The sequence below is a fragment of the Candoia aspera genome, chromosome 1, assembly GCF_035149785.1.
Source record: "Candoia aspera isolate rCanAsp1 chromosome 1, rCanAsp1.hap2, whole genome shotgun sequence".
In the NCBI taxonomy this organism is placed as follows: Eukaryota; Metazoa; Chordata; class Lepidosauria; order Squamata; family Boidae; genus Candoia; species Candoia aspera.
The window spans coordinates 16034950-16055427 of record NC_086153.1 but is presented as its reverse complement, the minus strand read 5'-3'; the positions used below and the strand labels follow the sequence as shown (position 1 = coordinate 16055427).

At 42.0% G+C, this 20478-nt stretch overlaps 1 protein-coding gene across 1 annotated transcript in view; it reads left to right on the top strand.

Annotated features, from left to right (window-relative positions):
- LOC134493520 (sarcoplasmic/endoplasmic reticulum calcium ATPase 3) overlaps positions 1–20478 on the top strand; it is a 60517-nt gene that overhangs the window by 21956 nt on the left and 18083 nt on the right. The window contains exons 7-10 of the mRNA XM_063298131.1: positions 8183–8271; positions 15325–15427; positions 16991–17122; positions 18183–18308. Coding sequence (XP_063154201.1) covers positions 8183–8271; positions 15325–15427; positions 16991–17122; positions 18183–18308 — 450 coding nt within the window. The remainder of the gene's footprint in view (positions 1–8182; positions 8272–15324; positions 15428–16990; positions 17123–18182; positions 18309–20478) is intronic.

The window sequence follows — 20478 nt, the reverse complement described above, 5'->3', positions numbered from 1 at the left end:
TGTGCATATATTTTTGTACATACGTATTTTTCCAGGAAGCTGCACTAAAAATAAACCCTAAAAAATAAAATGAATGAATACTAATTGGATTAATGACTACCAATTAAAATCAATTGCTTGTAAAGTAAGCTACCCACTGACGACATTAATTTACCCTTATCTGTGCGTACTAACTATTCTCTCTCATGCACACAGAAACATACATGGGAAAGGAGGGGAAGGGGAGGCATGAACCGGAGAAGGAAAAGCAACCTTGTTTAAGCCTTGCAAAAGGGGTTTGATTCATTAAGCCAATAGTTCCCCCCCCCCAACAGTTCATCTTTCAAGGCATTCACTTTTGCAAAAGCTGTTTGTAAACCATTTTCACTTTTTGTTCATTGTTTTGTTTTCAATACACCCCTCCACTTCACAGGTTATTATTTGGGGAAAAAATACCCAGGACTTCCTTTGGGTCAATATACTACAGGTAGTCCTCAACTTACGACCATTTGTTTAACGACTGTTCAAAGTTACAACAGTACTGGAAAAAGTGACTTATGACCGGTACTCGCACTTATGACCATCTCAGTATCCCCGCGACCATGTGATCAAAATTTGTGTGCTTGGCAACCAGCATGTATTTTTGACAGTTGCAACGTCCCAGGGTCACATGATCACCATTTGCAACTGTCCAAGCCGGCTCCCAATCAGCAAAATCAATGCAGAACTGTGTGATTTACTTAACAACAACAGCAAAAAAGGTCATAAAATTGGGTGCAACTCACTTAACAACCACATCGCTTAGCAACAGAGGTTACGGTCCCAATTGTGGCTGTAAGTTGAGGACTGCCTGTATTTTAAGTATACACTTTAATCTGCTGTGTTGGTGATGGGTGGATAGTAATAAGATGGGTGGAGGCAGAGGTGTTGCTTCAAGCACTAGTCAGTATATCACATGCTGGCTGGGGATGCTAGGAGTTGTAGTTCCAACATACCTGTTGAACACAGGTCAAGGAAGCTGATTCTGGGAACTCCTGCTGGGATGATTTAGTCCTGACAAAGGACAGTATATCCCCAGAAAGTTGGCATGGGGGTAGTCCTTTCTAAGAGGCTGATTAAATAAAACACAGTTTCTGCCTGTGTGAATCAGGTCTGTTTGGATCACACATGGTTCAGAGAGCCCATGGTAGTATAATGGAGCAACTCCATCTGAGTGAAACTGCAGCTGCTTGGTGCTTTGAAGGTTGTGAGAAGGATCTCCTACCAGCGTCTCTAGATGAGTGAGCAATTTGGTACACCTTTTCAGGTAGATGGGCCCTTGTGTGTATACAGAAGCTGCATGTAGATGGCTAGGCTCTAGGTCTCCAGTGGTTTAAAAAAGGGCTCTTGGATAATCAAATACTTTCCTATCCGGTTTGGGGATTAGCTGTCTGCTATTTCCGCCCCTCTGTTTACATTCTGATGAAAAGTGGGAAAGAAACCACATGGAAGGGTGCAGACAAGAGAACATGATCAGAACTCTCCGTGCTGAACTTTCAGCCTCATCCTCTCTTGCCTTCGTGCTTTGTTGACAGAAGAAATAGTATGCAAAGCTTGGTTGCTATGGGATACAGAACTCCTTTCCATACATTGTAGGCCAAACCCTGAAGTGGGGTTGACTTCAAAATGTCCAGGCTGGTGCAGGAATAACCCGAGCGAAGAAAATACAGGGAGGGATGTGGGGTCAGAGAAGGAGACTGGTTTGCTGAAGTGGGAAATCCTACTGTTGGAAAAAATAATTATTGCACAACTGTATGGTTTAAGTTGGGATAAGATACATTAAGAAAGAAAGAATAGCATGCTTATAGATAATGCTACTGGGTGAGCAGAATAAATATAAAAAATGTAAATCTCTGAATTCACTATGTGCTGTGTGTTTATTTTGAATTATGGAAATACTTTTGTGAAATTCCCATTTACTTACAACTGATATGCTCAGCCATAGCCAGCCAGCCTCACCTGCCAGAGATCACGTAACTCCTCGGCCTTGCAATTTGTTCCAAAAAACACACACAGCATTCGAAGGTATGGTAGCTCGGTTAAAAGCCACAAACACTGACACAATGAGTTCAATAACAAATCAACAGGGATGAAAATGCAACATTCAAAATATGTTGAATTAAAATGCCTAAGAGAATCAACCTCCTTTGCCTGGGCATCAGATGAGTGTTTCAGCAGAAGGGAGCCCATAGCTGGAGGGCTAAAGAGGGTGACCGATAGAAGAGAATATCTGTAGCTCAGGGTTGAACTGTGGAGTCCTTGGTGCTCTCTGAGCTTGGTTGTTTGCTTGCATAAATCACCCTAAAGAGGTGATCTCAGCACTGTAGTAGCATCAACTCATTCAGGAAGCAGTGCTTGAAATGCCTTTCTACCCTGTACCCCTTGTAGGTTCAATTCCCATTGCTTCCAAGCTATGTAAATGTACATTTAATATCATTTTCTTTTAATTCATGACCATGTATACTTCAGCAAACTAAAACATCATCTCAAGTTAGTTAGAAGCCACTATTTTGAGAGAGGGAACCTCACCTTTGCTTCCAAGCTGATGGTACACAATCTAAGTCTGCTATTAAAGGTGAGGATATTGAGAAGAACAGATAAGGGAGATCAGGAGTGTACTTTCTGCATGGAATGTGTCTCTCTGCATGGAGCTAAGCCACAACTTCCAGCAACCCCAGTCATAGGCCACTAGTGAAAAATGTTGGGAGCTGTACTTCAGCAACATCAGGTAGGACGTAGGAGAATTTAGAGCAGGGGTTGGGATCTTCTGTGGATTGCTCTGTATTTATTTTTTCCTTTCACGTTTTTAAAAATTGCAGTGCTGGCTTTTGTTTTCAGCAATTAAGCATCACATTGCCTTCCCCCATTAATCATATTCCCTTCACTGCTTTCTCATTGTTTGGAACATTAACCAGGTTTCAGCAACAGTGACAGCCCGATTTCACAGAGCAAAACCTCCACAGGGATCCCAAGAATTTGTGGGATAGGATGGCAGGGTGTGCTACACAAACCTATAGAGTTGTTAAAAGTTTGCTTTTACCTGACTAAGTGGCCAGGTCGTTTCATTCTCTTCTGGGCCAGATCAACGCAAGTCCAAAAATGTGGTTAAAGAATCCTTGGGTGCTGGAATAAACCTGCTAGCCTAACATTTAACCAAAAGCTATTTCCTTTCCATTTCCACATCCCGGTTCTGTTTCTGCTCTCTGATGTCGGTCCTTCAGGAATCTAGAGACTGTATTATGCAGTTCAACTTTTTCACTTATTCCTCACAGATCTTTGTGTCCAAGCCCCTTGTCTTCCCAGTCACTCTCTTTTGGCCACATTGCAGCTTGTCCATGGGCTTCTTAGAATACAGCATTTAGAACTGGTCACATACCCAGATGTGGCAAAACCAGCAGAAAAAGCACCCCTGAAAGCCTTAAGAGACTCCCAGATGGCAACCACCACATCCCCACTCCTGCCTTGGAGTCTCAGCTGATGCCACACCTGAAACCCAGCTGGGCACATTTCCAAGAGGGGAAACCTCCCCCCCGGACCCAACTGGTCTCGGCAATACACAATTAAGGGGCAAAGTCTGATGATAGAAAAACGGCTGCATTCGTGTTCTTGTAGAACCCTAGGATTCTGAGGAACACAGTCTGAAAAACTCGATATTATCACTTCATCTGCAAAAGTGTGGTAAAAATAACCTTATTTGTGTTGCTCCATTTAGTGTTCAGGTCACAATTTAGTAAACTGCCAGATTTTGCATTTTCCCAAATGCTGCATCTCAACGCTGGACAGTTTTAAGCATATCAGCTCATGAATTTAAGGCGTTATTTTGGGAGATTGTAAGCATTTTAGATAAACGACAGCAGAAATTGTTATCATGGGTACAATAGTAAAAGCCATAAATCTGAAGAGGCTCAGAGGAAAAAAAAGAACAGCTCTCTCCTCGTTGCTCCAGAATTTGACAAATGTGGGAACTCAACAGTGAAAGTTCCCATGCGCTGGGAATTGCTTAATACTCTGATAAAAGCAGAGCAGATTTTGACACGAGCAGGAATCAGATTGCATTTAGTTGCAATGACATCAGCTCTTTTTGCTCCCTAAGTGCAATGGGGAAGCAAAATGAGGCTTTATTTCCCCACCCACTGATTGTCCTTTGGTAACCTGCCCTTGGCCTCATCTCTCAGTATGGCAAACGGAGTTTTAAAGAGCACAGCAAGGCCAGTTCCAGGCCTAGGCAACTTAGGCAGTGGCCAAGGTACCAATTTTAGCGGGCGCCAAAATGGAAAAGACTTCCAAAATACACAGTATGAATATACAATCTGATAATCTTTCCTCATTGCTTTAGAATGTTTTATTTCTACATTTTTTGAAAATGCTTACCCTGTCATGAGTGCCGTTGAGCTGAAGACATCAGCGCAATGGCACACATGACAATAGCAAGGAAACAGGGGAAGGGGCTCAAGATAAGTAGCCATCAACTCACAAAGACTGAAGGTCAAGAAACAATGGCTAAACGGATCGCGAGGCACACCCAAGCTGTTAGCGCTAACGCAACGGAGATCGCCCAGCTGACAGCAATCACCGGAGGAATAGAGAAACCGATGATGGGCGATCCCGGAATGCCAGCGGGGCCTCGCAACCCCTCACCTACCGGCAGGACAACGTGTTGGACAAAGGGGGGTGACGTAACCGCGAGTGAGGGGGCGCTGACCGGCGCGAGGTATTTAAACCCCGCACCGGCGCGCTCCTGTCACTCTCAGCTTTTTTTCCAATCTGCATCTACGCTGTGAATAAATCAGAGCCTGTTCCACAGAACCAGTGTCTGAGAATTATTCAGAGGTAGGCAGCGCATGACAACCCACAAAGTTGGTTGAGTGGTAGTGAACAGTACACTAATCAGACATTGCAAGTCACAAAAAAGGAATTATTATTACAGCTATGGACCTCAGGAAGTGATAATATTACCGAAGCAAGACAAAGATCTGATAGGAAGGTCCTGAGCGAACGAGTCACATGTCTGTCGATTGAAGTTCTACCGGGAAAAGCAGTAATGGCGCACACTGTGTGCCAGTGTGCCCACTCAAGGGTTAAATATAATTTTGCAGAATTGTTGCCATATGAGAACAATTGGCGCTGATGTAATTAAAATACAATACTGTGATTCACAGTAAATAGGGTGAAAATGTCCGAGGAAAGGAAAAAAAATTGGGGCTGAAAATCCTAAGTGTAAAGCTCAAAACTCAAAGAAAAAAGAAACAAGGGTGCCTTTTTGAAATTTGTAACAAAATCAGAAGTTGAGCCAAACCATGGGAGTGCCAGAATATAACTTTGCCCAGGGCGCCAAAGTGTCTAGAGCTGGCCTGGGGCACAATCTGCCCTCCAGAATAATGCCAGGAGGGACTATGTGTTCTGAACCCATATTTTACCCCCGTTTTACCAGAGATATATCTCTATTAGGGATGCTTTGGACCCCCTCCATGTTTTTTTTATAAGCTTTCATCTCCACCCACAGAGGGATAGAGAATTGACTGGCCTTGCAGTTTGCTCCTTGTTCCCTGATTTTAGAAATGGAAGTTGGATATAGCGGAAAAGGAGCGTTTTTCTTTCCAACCTTTCGTAGCAGAAAGGGCAAAAGGCTTTGTTTGCATTTGGCTTTCTGGAAGGATCCTTAGCTGAACGGCAGGGCGGCAACATTTCAGAAGGTCCCATCCCACTGTGAGGAATTCAGTATAACAGTCTCTTTCAGGTTTAGGGGTGGACAACTTCTGTTAATCTTTCTAAAAAGATCATCACACTTTGGTTCCACTAGATGTTAATTGCATGTAAGCAATTAACAGCATGCACAGTTATTTAAATTTCAGTGGCTGCTGAACAGGATCGCCCTGTTGTTCCTCTGTGCAAAGGTCTGCAAGATGTTGGAATTAACTCTGGGATTCTTGTCAAGACTACATGGAGGAAACATGCTCCTCATGCACTGTGGTGGAAATTAAATCTCTGGTGTGAGGATCTAAGAGGCTTTGGATGGCCTGCTTACCAGAGGGCTGGATGCATTTGCCATGGCAAGCTGAATGAATGAACTTGTCGGTATCTCCTTCTATCTTTCCAATACAAAAAATCTCATGTGTGCTGATAAATGCAAGAAGCATAGGATCCACTCACACATGGACATACACAAAAATGGCAGTTCATGCCAATTACATGCAGCCACTTGAAAATATCTTAACTTTGGATAATTGTAGCAGCACCTTTTGAGGGCTTCTCTAGAGACCATTGATTGATTGATTATGTGCCATCAACTTGTTTTTGACTCCTAGAAACCACATAAATAGATCTTCTCCATGACAATCTGTCCCTAACCTGTTCTTTCAAGTCCCCCAATGATACACTTGTTGCCACTGTAACTGAGTCCATCCACCTTGCTGCTGGTCATCCCTTTCCTCTCTTTTCTTCCACCTTTCCCAGCATTAGAGCCTTTTCCAGAGAGCTGGATCTTCACATGTCCAAAGCAGTGAGCCTGGCCATTTGTGCCTCAAGTGAGAACTCTAGTTGATTTACTAGATGATCCATCGCTTTATTATCTTGGCTGTCCACAGTATTCTCTGGAGTCTTCTCCAACACCAAAGTTCAAGTGCGTCAATACTCTTCCTATCCTGCTTCTTTAAAGTCCAACTTTCACTTCCATTGAGTGTCACTGGAATACCATGGCTTGCACAATTCTGATCTTTATAGGTATATATCTAGAGACCAAAGGTTTTCTGAAATTCCAGGCTTCTTTGAGTAGGCTGTTGCATTAATCTATCATAACAGCAAGAATTAGGGTGCTTGCTTGCAAAATCATCTTCTGACAAATTTCTTCTTGGCTTATCAAGTTTTGCCTTCAACAGCATAGTTTGCTGAAATAGCACTAATAATGTTGAATTCTGTGGAATCCTTGCTAGGTGAAGAACAAGCAGTGAGGAGAAGGTGTGGCTAAGTACTAGACTAAGACCACGGAGATCCAGGTTCAAATCCCCAATTAACTGTGAAGGTCATGGGATGACCTTCACCTTGACTGTTGTGAGGATAGAATGGTAGAAAACAACCAACCAGAGCTCCTTAAGAAAAAAAGACTGAGAAAAAGAAAGACTATTTATTTATTTTTCAAAGTTTATTACCCCCCATCTCCCCCGAAAAGAGGGACCCTGGGCTGTTTACAATAAAATTAACATTAAAACCATAAACTTATAAAATACAAATACAAAGTACCAAATATAAGTAGAAGATAAAAATAAGTATAAAATCCAAGTGGCAATGAGATCTAATTCAGTGGGGAGGGCTCTATGGCGCCAGCCACCCCCAGGAAGAACTATTCCCCTTCCCACCCCAGGCATATATAATAAAATCAAAATAAGATACCAGCATCACCTCACAACAGCTGTATGCTAAGAGCTAGTTGTCACAATATCTATATCATATGAGCAATATTAGAGACAATATAGCTTTCCTTACCACTGAAGGTTTCATTATGCATATCCCTTGCTTGTGAATGCATAGGCATCTAAGTGGTCATTGTGGGAACAGAATACTGGACCAGTAGACAGTTGGCTTTATCCCACTTGCTACTTCTTACCTCCATATAGTTAGTGCTAGCAAAGCTTGAACGTGAACTCTGAATGCAGCCATTGACTTCGTTCATTTGTCACGCTAATCTGTGATTCCATGACACATACAGTAGCTGATCCCTTTTCTCTTCCTCTGGCATCTCAGAAGATCAAAAGCTGCTGTTATTATGTCCAATCTGGGAAGCGCTTGTGGTTTGAGCTATGGTTTAATTAGGATTATAAGACACAATTTGAAGCCAGTTTGTTCAGACCAAGTGTAGTTAAAGCTAATCATGGTTTCTGCCACTGCAGATATATTTGGCTCAGTGTAAGTCTCATGGTTACTATGCTAGAGAAGGTTACACCAGTGGGGTGAGGGCTGTGTGTGCAAACGTGAGTATCATTCATGTAGTGTAGTGATTATATCTGATTGCAGGCAGGCTCAGATGCGATGTCTTTATCAAAATTGTCCCCTTTTTCAGTGGCAAAGCAATGTACAGATGCTTTAAAACCACTTCTGACTTGTAAATGGCCCTTCAACAGTGCAATCTTCCAATTGCTCACCTCTTTCTTTCTTTCTCCCTTTGTTGCAGATGTTCATTGTGGAGAAGATTGAGGACAGTCACTGCAGTTTGCACGAGTTCACCATCACTGGGTCCACATACACCCCTGAGGGACAAATGTGAGCCTGTGGCAATTCTGTTCATTTTTATTATTAAATGAGAGATGTCAGCCAAAGTTTCCAAGCCAGGTTATCTGCAGTGTGTGTGTGTGAGTGAGAGAGAGAGAGGACAGAGACAGAGAGAGAGAGAAAAGATGGTGGCCATATCTGCACAATTGCCACACCCCTTTTTTACCATGTACCACGTTGAGCACATGTAAAAAGGACCAGGACTTAGATTTAGAGTCATGGCTGCCAACTTGGCATTTTTCGGCCTCCCTGTGGGCACCCCTGTTTCCAAGTCATCTTTGGGAAAGAACGTCAGAGAGTCGTTTTAGGCAACCTCAGAGGAGAGGCAACCTTTTACAAGTCCTCCAGTTCTTTTCCATCTTAGATTATGCTTTAGTATGCTGTGCGAACTGTGCCATTTGTGGCTTGTTCTGTAACTGATGCTCAAACAACCCAGGGTTAACATGATGTGCAAATCCACTTGACTGGTTCTTACATTGTCAAGGATACACTGTAACACAGTGCTTCAAGGAAGTATTTGACATTGTATTAGACAGCTCCATATAATAAATCATTATCTATTATCCAGTCCAAGGAAAACTTGGACTGTTTAAAACAAGGTTGAAAAAATGGTGGCCCTTTTGTGTTTCAGCTACCACTATGCCTGTCCACTAGCCATACTGGTCTGAGACTGATGAAATGTGGAATGAAACAATATCAGCACAGGTTTGAAGGAACTCATGAGTGTAGTACAAGCTAATGATACCATTTCTAAAAATCATACTCCTTCAAGCATGATAAATGCTTCTGATTTGCTAGCCAGTTACAAATCCTGGTTTATTAGTTTAGATGTGCTGCTGAATCACTGTAATCCCAAACCATGATTGAAAACCCATTGAAGCCATGGTTTCTGACAGTGGATTGGTTGGCTGAATTACCAACCATCATCTAGATGCTATGAATGGTACACCTGCCTTTCTTGTTCGTTTGCACTTTCAGACTAAAGAGCTGTAGGAGCAAAAGTGTCTGGGCTTCATACTAGAAGCCTCAAGACCTCCGCTTAAGGGGGATTTATAGCTTTATATTACAGTGGTTATGTTCACTACTGACTACTAGGAGGCACTATGCATTTTTGTTGGAACTTGTCAGGCATAGATTTAAAATCTTCCCAATGTGTTTGTAGATTGGTAGATTGATTGATTGATTGATTAATTGATTGAGCCTTTGAGTCAGTGTTCTCCTGGCAACTGCCTGGACAAGTCCCTGCAGTTTTTTTGGCAAGATTTCAGAAGTGGTTTGCCCTTGCCTCCTTCCTAGGGCTGAGAGAGAGTGACTGGCCCAAGGTCACCCAGCTGGCTTCACCTCAGGCAGGATTAGAACTCACGGTCTCCTGGTTTCTAGCCTGTTGCCTTAAACACTACACCAAACTGGTGCCCTTTCAAATTATATTAAAAAATTAACATACAATTCATTTTTTTTTTAAAAAATTGCTGCGGCTGTCAGGTGATCGTATTGTTTTCAGTGTGCTAAGCTGTTTCGGCACCTGTTTTCGGAAAGTCTGGTATTGCCAGCAAATTTAGAACCTGCAGGATGGATACCGAAGCAGGAGGACATTAAAAGAGGTGCCAGGACCGAAGCAAACAGCATCGTGTTTATTTAAATTGTCCCCTTTAATTACATACAGCACCAGGGGCCCTCCTCCATCTACCACGGTGAGCCTGCGTGGTGGGAACGGTCTCCAGAATTCGACTCACAAAGGGGTTGCTTTCGTTGGGCAAGTTTTATAGCCTGCAGCCTCTCTTTCCCCCACTACCCCCAGAGCTGCTCAGCTGAGGCATCAGCAAAGGAAGGCTGTTCATCTTAATGAGGATTACGTGTCTTGCAGGCCCTGAGCGCCTGCTATGATAAAAGGGGAAAATAATTAACTGATTGCGGTTGGAGCGAAAAGTTTGTTATCTCACAGCTCGCAAAACTAAATAGGAAGAGCTAGCTTGTCTAAGCAGCCTCTCTTCCAGGTGTTAAGTGAAGAATACAGGTCAATCGCAGGACAGCATCCTTATAGAACTTTTTAGGGTTCCCCCCCTCCAAACCTTGTGTGATCACACATGCACACATAACTATACCCAATAATATGACAAACTAGTATGCACTATTTATTTATGGCCATGTTTAGCCTGCTTTATATTAAAGTCAATCCCAAAGTAGGGTGCAGTAAAAAAAGCCAGGAAAACTATCCACAATTATGAAGTGAAAACCATAAAAGAGAAGCCCCGGGAACAGTTAACTGACCCAGGATCATAAGCTCAACCCAAAGCCTTAAGCAAACAGGTTGCCTTTAGTGAACACCAAAGCAAATTAGTCTCAGCACCAGACAGAACTGGAGAGGGGTGACATTCCATAATTGAGGTACAGTACACCCCACAAAACTATGTTAAACATGAACAAAAAGTAAAGTAGGCTCATCCCCAAGGAATGAATTCAATCAAAGAATGGCATGGGGGCACAAGATTAAAACATGTTTTCCACTGTACCCACCACAAACTTGCACCCACCACAGTTGCTTTATGTATAAAATAGTTTGGACTTTGTGCCAACATGTTAATTTAAGGGATTCACTTTTCATCTCTATTTTATTTTTGATACAAAATACTCTGATGACTTTGGAGATGCAATGTTTTGAGTCCTATGTGCAGCAGTTGCCAGGGTAAGATACATTTTGCACAGCTTTGAATTATTACTTCATTGCTGTTTAAAGTCCATGGGAAACTACAAGCAGAATAAATTTCCACCAGAGAATGTGTGACAATTTTTTTTTTCCCAGCTCATGTATTATTGAAGGAGCTGAAACTGGCTATATTCCTTCTATCTGCATTCCTTGGATCTGTGGGAATCCACAACTCCCACCCCAAAGGAATATACAAATAATTGTGATAGAAAGTTGGATTTACTATGTCAGAGATGGCTCGTTAGAGTAGAGAAATAATTCTTTTGAGCAGGGTCCAGAGAAAATTGAATCCATGAACGAAGGAACAAATAGCAATGGAAAACTTCAATATGCAGTAGATGACCTACTTACATTATCCCACGTCACAGAAAATTAGTTAGGATAACTCTATCCTGTCTTTCCTTTCTCTTGACTTTTAGGATGAACAAGTCTGCACACTTCGATTTTTCTCAATTTTTCATTTTTTTTGCAGTCTTCGGTTCACCTTGTCCCACTCCGCATCCCCTGTTTGAAGGGTTTTAACTGCACAAAACTGTATACATTTTCCTTGTATTTCTTGCAAATACACATTTTTATGTATCTTGTTTTAATCAGATTTTTTTTAGATCTGAACGATTTTCTGAAGCTTCAGTACATTGGCATGTTTTTTCTCTTCTGATTACCTATGTACATGGATGAAACATTACAGAAAAGTCAGCTCAATGGCATCATATATCAAAGTTACTTTTCTTCAGCATTTTACTGATGCATCCAGGTGCATCTGTGTGCTGGAAGTGCATCATACAAGTAGAATGCAGATACTACTTGTTCATATATATGCATTTTATCAACATATATGAGTATAAAATGGTGAGAAAAGGAAACATATTTTTAGAAGCACCTTAGAGATTGACATCTCTTGCATTTACTCAGGGGTTACCACATGTTCTATGATGTATATACCAATTTTTCCCCAAGTTAATGTTGACCATAAAAGCAGAAGATGGTGAACTATTAGCTGCTACAGTTTGGAGCATAGTGCAAATATGTACAATTTTCCTATTTTTCCCATGTCACCATTTGTTGTGCAATGTGCAGAATGATCCTGACTCCTGATTTGCTAGGTGGAAGAGTTGGGATGGGGTGACCTGCACACACCTTCAGTGATGTCCAGGGGGCATATTCATATGGACCACCCCCAAGATGCTCATGCAATATCCTATGTCATCCTTTTACCAGTGGCTCCCTGGAAACAATTATAGAAGCCATGGGATCCAGTGGATCCCAAGGTCCTCCACTCCTGGCATGTCCTAGGATGAAGTCCATTGCAATGTCTGATAGGGGAGTATTTAATGAGAACAGAATTTTATAAATCTCCAGTAAAACCAGTCCCCTTAGTTCCCACCGTGCAAACCAATTGGTTATGAAGTGTTACTCTGTCATTTCAACCTCCACATCCCCCCACAACCCCCTAGGGTTCAGAATTGTTCTATGACTCTGCTTTTGCTGTCCAGGAACATGAGTGTCTGCAGTGGGCAAATGACATGTTGTGGTGAAGTCACTCAAATGTTTCAACTGACATCCTTGTATCAGATATCGGGCTTCAAGTACTTAATCATGGCATTTGCATGATGGTCATGTTGCATGATGCTCGTGTTGACATTTGGTGTCATGATGATTGGCTGCAGATGCTGCTCTCCAAAAAAGACTTAAATAAGCTCAGTGAAGCCTTACATAAAATTAGTAGCAACATGATTTACCCAGTGGTCTTCCTTATGAGATTCTAGCAAATAAGGCAAGGCAAAAACTCCCTTGTGTCCAGCTTGACTCTTGGTGACTTCATGGTGAAGTCCATGTCGTTTTCCTGGCCACAGTATGACAATAATATGCCATTACCTTCTTTACATGTTTTTTCAACTTTCCATCCAGCTCCAGCCCCGTGATTTTCTCGTGGTCTCCTATCTGGATTTTAACAGACTCCAACTCTTAGCTTTTTGTGAGACTTTTAGGCATTTTTGAAATAATCATAAGGGCTTAGAAATAGGAAAAAATAGGACTGTGATTCCCCCTCCCCACTACCACCCCACTTCTGCTTCTCTAGGATCATTTCAGCACAGAAAGGTGTTAATTTGCCTCTTTGGGATATGTAAACTTTTCTTTCCTGTGAAGATTCTTGTGTGCCTTTAATTAGCAAGTTGCTTTTCCATCACACATACTTTGTCCGAAACATTTGTTAATGTCTGGGGAAAGGGTACAATTTGTCAGTCACATAGGAACTGCTCACTGACAGACTGGCAGACAGCCTTCTTCTGACATTCCTTCAAAAAGGCTCTTTCACAGGAATCTGTTTGGACAAATGTGTGTGTGCGTGTGTGTGTGCACATGGGCTAATTTGAAGCTGGCCATCCCAGAAGGAGTTGTCAAGAGGTAGGCCTTCGCCTAGGATATGGACAAAGCTGTCATTTTATGCAGCAGCCACAGCTCAGAGGCAGAGCGTGTCCTTTGCAGCAACCTCCACATGAGAGAGATGAGGAGAAAGACGGTCCAAAACCTTAAGAGAGCTGTTGATGATCAGCAATATACCTGTGAGGTGATTCAGTATGAAGAAGACTTCTGAACATGTGTAAAGGGCATTTTGGGGCTTTCAGAATAATTACAGACTAGTGATGCTTGTAGTTCCCTGTAGTAACATATGGCTGCGAGAGCTGGACCATAAGGAAGGCTGAGCGAAGGAAGATCGATGCTTTTGAACTGTGGTGTTGGAGGAAAATTCTGAGAGTGCCTTGGACTGCAAGAAGATCAAACCAGTCCATCCTCCAGGAAATAAAGCCAGACTGCTCACTTGAGGGAATGATATTAAAGGCAAAACTGAAATACTTTGGCCACATAATGAGAAGACAGGACACCCTGGAGAAGATGCTGATGCTAGGGAGAGTGGAAGGCAAAAGGAAGAGGGGCCGACCAAGGGCAAGATGGATGGATGATATTCTAGAGGTGACGGACTCGTCCCTGGGAGAGCTGGGGATGTTGACGACCGACAGGAAGCTCTGGCGTGGGCTGGTCCATGAAGTCACGAAGAGTCGGAAGCGACTAAACGAATAAACAACAACAAGTGATGCTTGTAAAGGATCACCAAATTGCTGATCCATCTAATCTGATTGTCACTAAATCCCTGAAGTCTCAGGTGGAGGGATGTTGGCTGAATGTCTTTAGATCAGCCTTCCCAAACCTGCTGTTCTCCATGTTGGATCTCAACTCCCAGAATTTCCAATATTGTTATCGACTATGACCGTATTGGCTAGGAATCCTGGGAGTTTTACTTCTTGCACATTAGGAGGACAGTAGGATGATACTTGCTGCCAGTGACTTTCCAGAGTTTTAGATTAGAACTTCCTCGCATCTGGAGATGCTGTTGGCACCTTCTCCTTGCAGTGCTTGTGCTCTACCATTGCGCAAATGTTCCTTTTCTATGAATTTCCTTATCTTGATTTGGGATCCATCTAGCTTAGTTCTGTCCTCTCTGACTTGGAAACCGGTCTTGCTACCTCATATTCCTTTTGGATCACCATGTCCTCCTTCCCCCTCACTTATGGTTTCACATTGTCCTGGAGAATCAAATGTTGTAGCGTTAGCTGGTTGGTGGCATTTTAGAAGAGGGACGTGCTGGTTGGAATGGTTCTTCCTTTCCCCTGCTAAGAAAAAATCAAATAAATAAATCCAAACCCAGATAACAGAAAAGTTGATATATTTGGAAATAAAGTACTTCCAGAAGCTGGAAGACATTTTTCTAACTGTAGGTGGTCCAGTTATTCTGAGATACATCTTTTGAAACAGGAGATAGCATGCTTTTCCTGTCTTACCTATAAGCATAACAAAATCCTACTGGGTCAGTCTCCAGGGTCCATGCTGAGCCTGGAGAAACAACACCCAACCTTATGGCCCTGGGAAGAAGGCTTCATATTACTGTTGAAACAACGGCCCTGGGTCTCCATGGCTTCTGCTGGTTCCAACATCTTCATAAGATCCACCATTATGTTACAGCTTTTCTCTTTTGAATTCAGTTCCACAGTCAGGGCTAAGGTCCTGCAGTTGGCTTAGGCAGGCAAAAGTTTAAAACGGTATTTTGTAGAAATACGCTACTGGATGATTGCAGGGACAGATTCCCTGGCAGATATGGAACTTGTCCTAAGTCTCATTGACTATTTTCTTCTAGGAAAAGTAGGGTAAGGTATACTAATATAAATAAATAATTAAAAACCAGTGTACTGCCATGTTATATTTATTACTGCATCTTGGTTGCAAACTATATGGGTAGATAAAATTTTGCTTCCTTTCCCCTCCCTCCCGCTTTGAAATGGCAGCTTAAAGAATGACCACCCAGTTAAATGTGGAGAATTTGATGGCCTAGTGGAACTTGCAACCATTTGTGCCCTTTGCAATGATTCCTCACTGGATTACAATGAGGTGAGTGTTTTGTTATTAGTGTTACGTACCAAATCAGTCAAATCAGGAGCAAAATCCTACAGTAGTTCGGGCTAATGTTCCTACTTGGAACTGCCAAGTCTGCCTGGGGCTGAAGGGAGTTGTGATCTGGGTCGAAGAAGGCTTCACTTTTAAAACTAATTCTCCACTTCTTTTGATGTGCTAAAATGAATATGTTACAAGTGTCAATACCTTAATTTTCAGGAAGAAAAAGAGCATGCAAAAAAGTATATCCTGTTATGTTGTAAAACCTCAACATATTTTTAGAAGTTCCATTAAAAAGAATTTCCCAGTAAAGGTTATAATCTGTTTGGATGTAAGTGTTAAAACATTGATAGTGCACTTCTTTACTAATCTAAGTCCAAAGGAAACCCCCATAGGTTCCATGAATTTTGCAGCATGTAGATGAATTGCAGCCTGGTTAAACCCTGTACTCAGTCGCATGGAAATGTGTCACAAGTCACAAGTTAGTGGGGTTTCAAAACTTGATTTCCAGTCAAATAACTCAAATGATTTTGGTTTGGGAAAAATGTTTGACAATATTAGTAGAGTAAGGATGACTCTATTAATATCAATATCAGAATCAACTCAATATCAGAAGCATTTTGCAAGGGTTCACTCCAGCAAAGGTGTCCATTGTGAAGGCAAGGGGGAGCGGGGAGCATCAGATGACGAAAGCAGCATCGTGCCATCCTGACACAAGCTCCGCCCCTTTTGTCCATGCTTTATGATGTCACACACTTGCACAAAAGGAGTTGCTTATGGTGCAAGGCTGTTTTCATCCCTTTGATGAAAGCCTTTGATCCCACTGATGCCTCTGAGTCCAATTGTTTGTCCTTGGCCCAGCAGAATCACAAAATAGGGGAAAAGGAACATGTATCCCTCACCACCAGGATTTCTCAACCAGGGTTCCATGGCACCCGAGGGTTCTGTGAGAGGTCACTAGGGGTTCCCTGGGAGATCACAATTTATTTAAAAAAAAATTCAAATTCAGGCAACCTCACATTAAAGAGGCAAGTTTCATTCTTTAGTTTAGGAACACTGTTAATGCATATATACAGACCTACCCATGAAACGAATATAATAATTTTGCAATTTCTGCCTTATATTTGAGCCTGAATGTGCAGGGGTTCCCCGAGGCCTGAAAAATATTTCAAGGGTCTCTCCAGGGACAAAAGGTGAGAAAGGCTGCTCACCACTGTTTTTGTATCTGGACCTATTTAGAGCTGATGTGTAAGCTCACAAGAGATGATTTCTAGGAATGTAGCCCCTGACTTTTTTTTTAAAAAAGACTTGTCTGTTCCATCATCTCATGTGCAGAATTAACATATCCTTTTAGAAATTATTATTTCCTACCTGCGTGTTAAGTAGACATGCTTAATCGGATTCTTGATTTCACCGTTTCTGTTCTTGCTTTTAACACTGAGATTCAAACATCCTTCCTCACCAAACCAACATAATCACTTCTAACAAACAAGGCTGTAATGCTTATCATGAGGGGTCTCTTGGTTTTGTTTTAACCACACCTTCCCTTTCTGCTCCTAGTCCAAGAAAGTCTATGAAAAGGTGGGTGAAGCAACAGAAACAGCCCTGATTTGCCTTGTAGAGAAGATGAACGTATTCAGTACAGATACCAGCAGTTTCTCCAGAGTAGAAAGAGCCAATGCCTGCAGTACCGTGAGTAAGGGGTTTATTTATCCAGGTAGAGACAAAATAAATTATAGCACAGTATTTGCAATCTTTAAATGGGGACTGAGTTCACAGATCATGTTCAACCATGGCTGGCCCAATGAAAGCCTGTTCCTAGGCATAAACTGCAGCTCTGCAGAGGAGAAATGGGTCAATTCCAGAGCACTAAGGCATTGCCAATTGCTGTTTTAATTGTTATAAGCTGCCTTGAGTGCTTGCATAATGGAAAAGCATGGCATAAATCCAATCAGTCCACAAATAACTAAATATGAAATTTGGTGATTTCTCGACGCTGGTTGGTAACCCATTCAGTCCATTGCTATGCATAAATTAGCCTTGTAAATAAATCCAGAGTTGTTGTTAGCTTGCAAATTATTTATTATCTGTTAGAAGTGCTCCATAATTCTTCAGATAACCCTCTTAGTTTCAGTGCTGGGTGCAAAATATTTCTAGGCTGTGTAACCAAGTCACTGTTTCAATGCCATAATGCTTTGGTCTGGCAAGAAAGCTCTGCAGCTGGAGTTGGCAGCTAGTGAACCAAATGCATTTCCAGATCATGCCACTAAACTTTGGCAGCAAAATATCAACGTTCAGATCATGGTATTTTCATGAAATAAGAAGCAGAAGAGGAGGATTAAACTTTTGAAAAGCTTAATGTGGCTTTTTTTTAAAAAAATCCCTCCTGTACTGTCCAAAGGGAGCAGGCAAACAGAGCACTGCTATTGGCACCAGCCAATATTTTCTGTAGGATATACTTTTGTCCAGACAGAGAAAACAAAATGGCCCTTTTACCTTTCCCCCCCCCCTTCTAATCCTTTAGGGCTGAGAGCAAGTATAATACCCTGAAAAGAACTTGCATGGTGTAGACACTATATTTTGCATTCCAGACTCAACTCTGTGTGTTTTGTGATCTATGCTGCTGGAATGCCTATTTATACCTGTAAATTTAAAAATTGCTCAACAAGAATATTAATCTATATTTAAGGAAAATTCCTCTGGCTGGGATTCTGATGGTTCCCTACCTTCATTCCACCCTCCCCCCCTCCAGGTGATCAAAAAGCTGATGAAGAAGGAATGCACCCTTGAATTCTCCCGCGACCGCAAGTCTATGTCTGTGTATTGCACACCTGTGGCCTCCAGTCACAATTCTTCAAGCAGCAAGCTCTTTGTCAAGGTAACAGCTGGCACCAGGTCCCGCTGTGGGGAAGGCATAATTAGAGGGCCCGCTGCTGTAGCTTTCTCAATGCATTGAGCTTGACAGGTAAAATGGCGGTGTGGTGATGGTGCTTCACTTTCCAGTGAGACAGGTGCTGGCTTGTCAAAGATTGCTGCTATGGATCTTTTGGAGACATAGACCTTAGCAAAATGTTACAGGGCAATGTCCCTGTCCAGAATCCAAGCCAAGAGGCCAAGGTGCTGGTTGTCACCTTTAAAGCCCTAAATGGCTTGGAACCAGGTTACCTAAGGGACTGTCTTTTCCCAATAGTTTCTACCTCTCCAATTCAGTCTGGCAGGTTGGGCATGTCGCAGGTCCCATCAGCCAAGGGATGTCGGCTGGTGGGGACTAGGAGGCGTGCCTTCTCTGCTGTAGCCCCTGCCCTCTGGAACATTCTCCCTCCAGAGATCAGGATGACCCTGACCCTGTTGGCCTTTCATAAGGCTTTAAAGACCTGGTTAGGTACTCGGGCCTGGGGCCCCAAATGTGTTAAGGGCCCTGTTTCTTGGCTATACTCTTAATTATGGGGATAATTTTTCTCAGCTGCCATATATACTTATTTTTGTATTGTATTGTAATTGTTCTAACTGTTTTTATAATCGTTTGCCACCCAGAGTCACTTGGTTGAGATAGGTGACTATAGAAATCAAATAGGAAGGAAGGAAGGAAGGAAGGAAGGAAGGAAGGAAGGAAGGAAGGAAGGAAGGAAGGAAGGAAGGAAGGAAGGAAGGAAGGAGGGAGGGAGGGCGGGCGGGCGGGCAGGCAGGCAGGCAGGCAGGCCTTTCTCCAGGATGCTCCATTCCATCTCTTCCATTTCTCCTTCTTCTTCTGAATAGTCATTGCTTAGTCCTCATTACATGTTCTAATTTGGTTCTTCGTCTCCTCCCGCCCACCCTTAGGATAGTTCTCTTTATTTCTAAAAATATTTTATATTTCTAGAATTTAGATTCCCTCAAACTCACCAGTACTTCCCTCTAATGCATTGATGGAGTCTTTTTGGCTGGCTAAGAACTCCAGCTGCAGAGTGAGTTTGCTGTGATGTATCAAGAAGAGGAACTCCGTTACGGTCTAGACCAGTGTTCTCAACCGTGGCAACTTTAAGATGTGTGGACTTCAACTCCCAGAATTCCCCAGCCAGCATGCTCTAGGGGACAAACTCTGCCTGTTTTGAAGAAAAAAATGTTTTTCTTTGAGCAGGGAAATGATGTGTGCCTTTCAGATTTTTACCACTTCAGTCTTCCTTTTCTCTGATATCTTTTGACACACAAGCTGGTCTTTTAGATCCTGAAAAAAAAAGGTTTGCCTTTCAAAATAAATGTTGGCTCAGCTTCCAGAGATCCCCTTAATGCCCTGAGTTTCCACTAGGGGGTGCTCTTTGATCAGTTTTCTTTTTCTTTTAAAATAAATTTTATTAAAAGATTTACAGAAAACATAAAAATTAACACAAACTAATAAAAAGTAAAAGGAGCAAAGAAGGAAAAAAGAAAAAGTGCAGAAAGACAGAACAAAAAGAAATAGAAAGAAGAAGCTTCCAATTTCTTCTGCAGCAAATAGAAGTACAATTACAAAATTAATTCTTACTCTATGATTACAGACTCTTTGATCAGTTTTCAATGCAACTTCAGCACAACTTATTTGGAGAGAAAATAGGCATCCTGCACTGAAAACCGTATCCTTCATAAACTCTAGTCCTTTTTGAAAAGGTCTAAGCCAGTGGCTGTTCTGATAAATTAACTATCCTTTGCATGAAGAAATACTTATTTTTCACATGGGGTGCACATCGGCAACGTGTAACCTTTTTCAGGCTAGGAATCACCTTTGGCCTTTGAGTAGTATGCAGGGCGCCACATTCCCAAATGTAAGCTAGTCAGGTCAGAGACAAAAACTAAAATGGATTTTTAACTTCCAAGTACATTAAATACCATTAATTTCTTTACTACCCAAGTATTTAATAATTTCCTCTTCTATTACATGAATAAATGACATTAGACTAAAACTTGTGGAGAGTTGGCAAAGCTTCACCCAACCCAAGATCTGAAGGCTTAAAAATCACACACAGTTTCCCTAAGTCTTTAATAGTTTGCCTGCTTGATCACCTGGTTCAGTCCAGACATTTCATTTCTTTTCT